The sequence below is a fragment of the Galeopterus variegatus genome, unplaced genomic scaffold (assembly GCF_000696425.1).
Source record: "Galeopterus variegatus unplaced genomic scaffold, G_variegatus-3.0.2 Scaffold747, whole genome shotgun sequence".
Taxonomy (NCBI): domain Eukaryota; kingdom Metazoa; phylum Chordata; class Mammalia; order Dermoptera; family Cynocephalidae; genus Galeopterus; species Galeopterus variegatus.
In genome coordinates, this window is record NW_007726858.1 from 414,327 (window position 1) to 416,656 (window position 2,330).

At 41.4% G+C, this 2,330-nt stretch overlaps 1 protein-coding gene across 2 annotated transcripts in view; it reads left to right on the plus strand.

Annotated features, from left to right (window-relative positions):
• The window catches only part of MRRF (mitochondrial ribosome recycling factor), a 62,716-nt gene that overhangs the window by 51,525 nt on the left and 8,861 nt on the right, over positions 1–2,330 (plus strand). The window contains exon 6 of one of the 2 annotated variants that reach the window (XM_008572034.1): positions 654–813. The exons of the other annotated variant lie outside the window; for it this stretch is intronic. Within the exon in view, the coding sequence (XP_008570256.1) occupies positions 654–813 (160 nt within the window). The remainder of the gene's footprint in view (positions 1–653; positions 814–2,330) is intronic. 2 annotated transcript variants of the gene reach the window in all.

A 2,330-nucleotide genomic window follows, 5' to 3' on the forward strand; every position in this document is an offset into this window, starting at 1 on the left:
AGTTAGCTGGCACAATGGCTCTCACATACTATGTTGGGACTCTTGTGTCTTGGTCAGTTTCAAGTTGATTCATAAGTGTTATAGTAATTTTTAAGATTCTGAAGGTTGCTACTTACTTGTTTTGGGTGATTTAGAGATGATGCTCTTTATATAGCATCATTATTTATTGTATTGCTTTCCTTAGTAGGAGAGAAAGGGATGGAGTTATAGCTAATAATTGATTCCTTTCATTGAGCACTTAAAAAGTGCCAGGGTCAGTGTTTAAGCAGTTTACATGCATCGTCTCATTTAATCTTCACACTACCTCTTGAAGATGGGTGCTGACACAATGCCCATTAGACAGATAGGAACTCTGAAGAGAGGAAGGCACTTATGTTCTTGTTGGGGCCGTGGCCAGGATTTGATCCCAGGTCTGCCTAGACTTCCTGGGTAATGTGTTTAAGCAATATTCTTACTGGCTCTCCTTAGCTAACTCTCCAGGAATTGTACTTGACCCTGAGCATGCCCATGGGTATGTGTGAGGAACATGAAGATCATCTACCAACAGAGGGTAAAATTACAAACCACTGAGCTGATAGAGTGATGTTAAATTCTTGGTTAACAATTAATGTATAGAATGATTTTGTTGATTTTTTTTTCCATCTTTTTATCAGAGTAACCAGAGAGCACAGAGAAATGCTAGTGAAACTGGCCAAACAGAACACCAACAAGGCCAAAGACTCTTTAAGGAAGGTTCGTACCAATGCAATGAATAAGTTGAAGAAATCAAAGGACAAGGTCTCAGAGGACACCATTAGGCTCATAGAGAAACAGGTACTATTCCCAGCAGATGTAGTGTTTATGTATCTGACCCAAGGAATCCTTTGTTCATGTCTGAAGCAGGGCCAATTAAAACGGAATACCTCTGGTTCTTTCATTCACGTGATCAGCATTGACTGAGTATCCTGGACCTAGCCCTGTGCTGGACCCCAGGAGGGATCCATGGGGGATGATAAGATGCTGTTGACCTTTTACCATGTGCCAGGCTCTGTACTGGGCATTTACATTACTTCATCTATCTTCAAAACTACAAAACTGAGGTTGGTAGTGAGGAAACTGAGGTTCAAAGAAGTTTAATGATTTTTTCAAAGTCCTCAACTTGCTCAAAGACTGCTGGGAAGTGGTAGAAATGGGATCCAGACACAGGTAGACTGATTTCAGAGCCTATCTGGTTAATAATGCTAATGCTCTCCTAGCTGGTTTTCTGGTTGCTGAGAAGTGAGCACTTCATGTTCTCAGTGTGCTGAGTAGTAGTATTTGAACAGGTCTTAAAGGAGCGACTGTAGGAAAACAGAGACAAGGGGGAAAGGTAGAACAGCATGTTACAAAGGTATGGTTATGTAAAAGGACATTGTTCAGTAGGTCATTGGGGATTGAACCTAGGATGAGACTAGGGAATGAATAGAGAAGACAGAATGACCCCATCTTAGAAGGTCTTGTATACCAGGTTGAAGAGTTTGACCTTTAACATACCCAGGGAGTCCCACATTGGCTATATATCTATATCAGTTATCTATGACTACAATGATGCCACATAACAAACTACTCTGAAACTCAGTGATTTATAATATCAAAGTATTATTTCTTATTCTCGTTTCCGTGGGCCAGTTGGGTGTAGCTGATCTAGGTTGGACTCAGTGGCCTTGGCTGCAGATCTTGGATTGGGTTCAAGTCTGATTTATACATTTTTCAACCTTCTGGAGTCAACAGGTTTCCCAGGGCATCTTTCCATGGCAACAGCAGATGTCAAGAGCATAAATCCAACCACTCAAACACATTTTTAGCATGTGCTCTTGTCACATCACATTAGCCAAAGCAAGTCACATAGGTTAAGCCCAGTATCATTGGTACAGGGAATTATGTGTACCTGGAGGTCTGGGAGAGGGAGTGAATATTTGTTGAACAATATCTATTTACCATACCATAATCACTTGCGGAGCATATAAAAATACAAGAATCTGGGGCCCCCACTCCCAGAGATTGAGCCAGTGAATTTGGAGTGGGGCCCGAGTTCTGCATTTTTAAATGCTTCCCAGGTGATTCTCATACAATAACTGTCTTAAAAGATTTTTTTAAGGCAGCGTGGAGGTCATATCTGTGTTTATGAAGATGACTGTAGTGGCCAGGTAGAAAACAGATTGTAGAGGCAAGACTGGAGGCAGGGAGACCAGGGAGGCTGTTGCAGAAATTCATTCAGAAAGTGATGATGGTCTGAACCTGAGTGGTACCAGTGGGAAGTGAGAGAGGAAGATTAATTTACCAGTGTTTAGGAGATAGAGTTAGTAATGTTT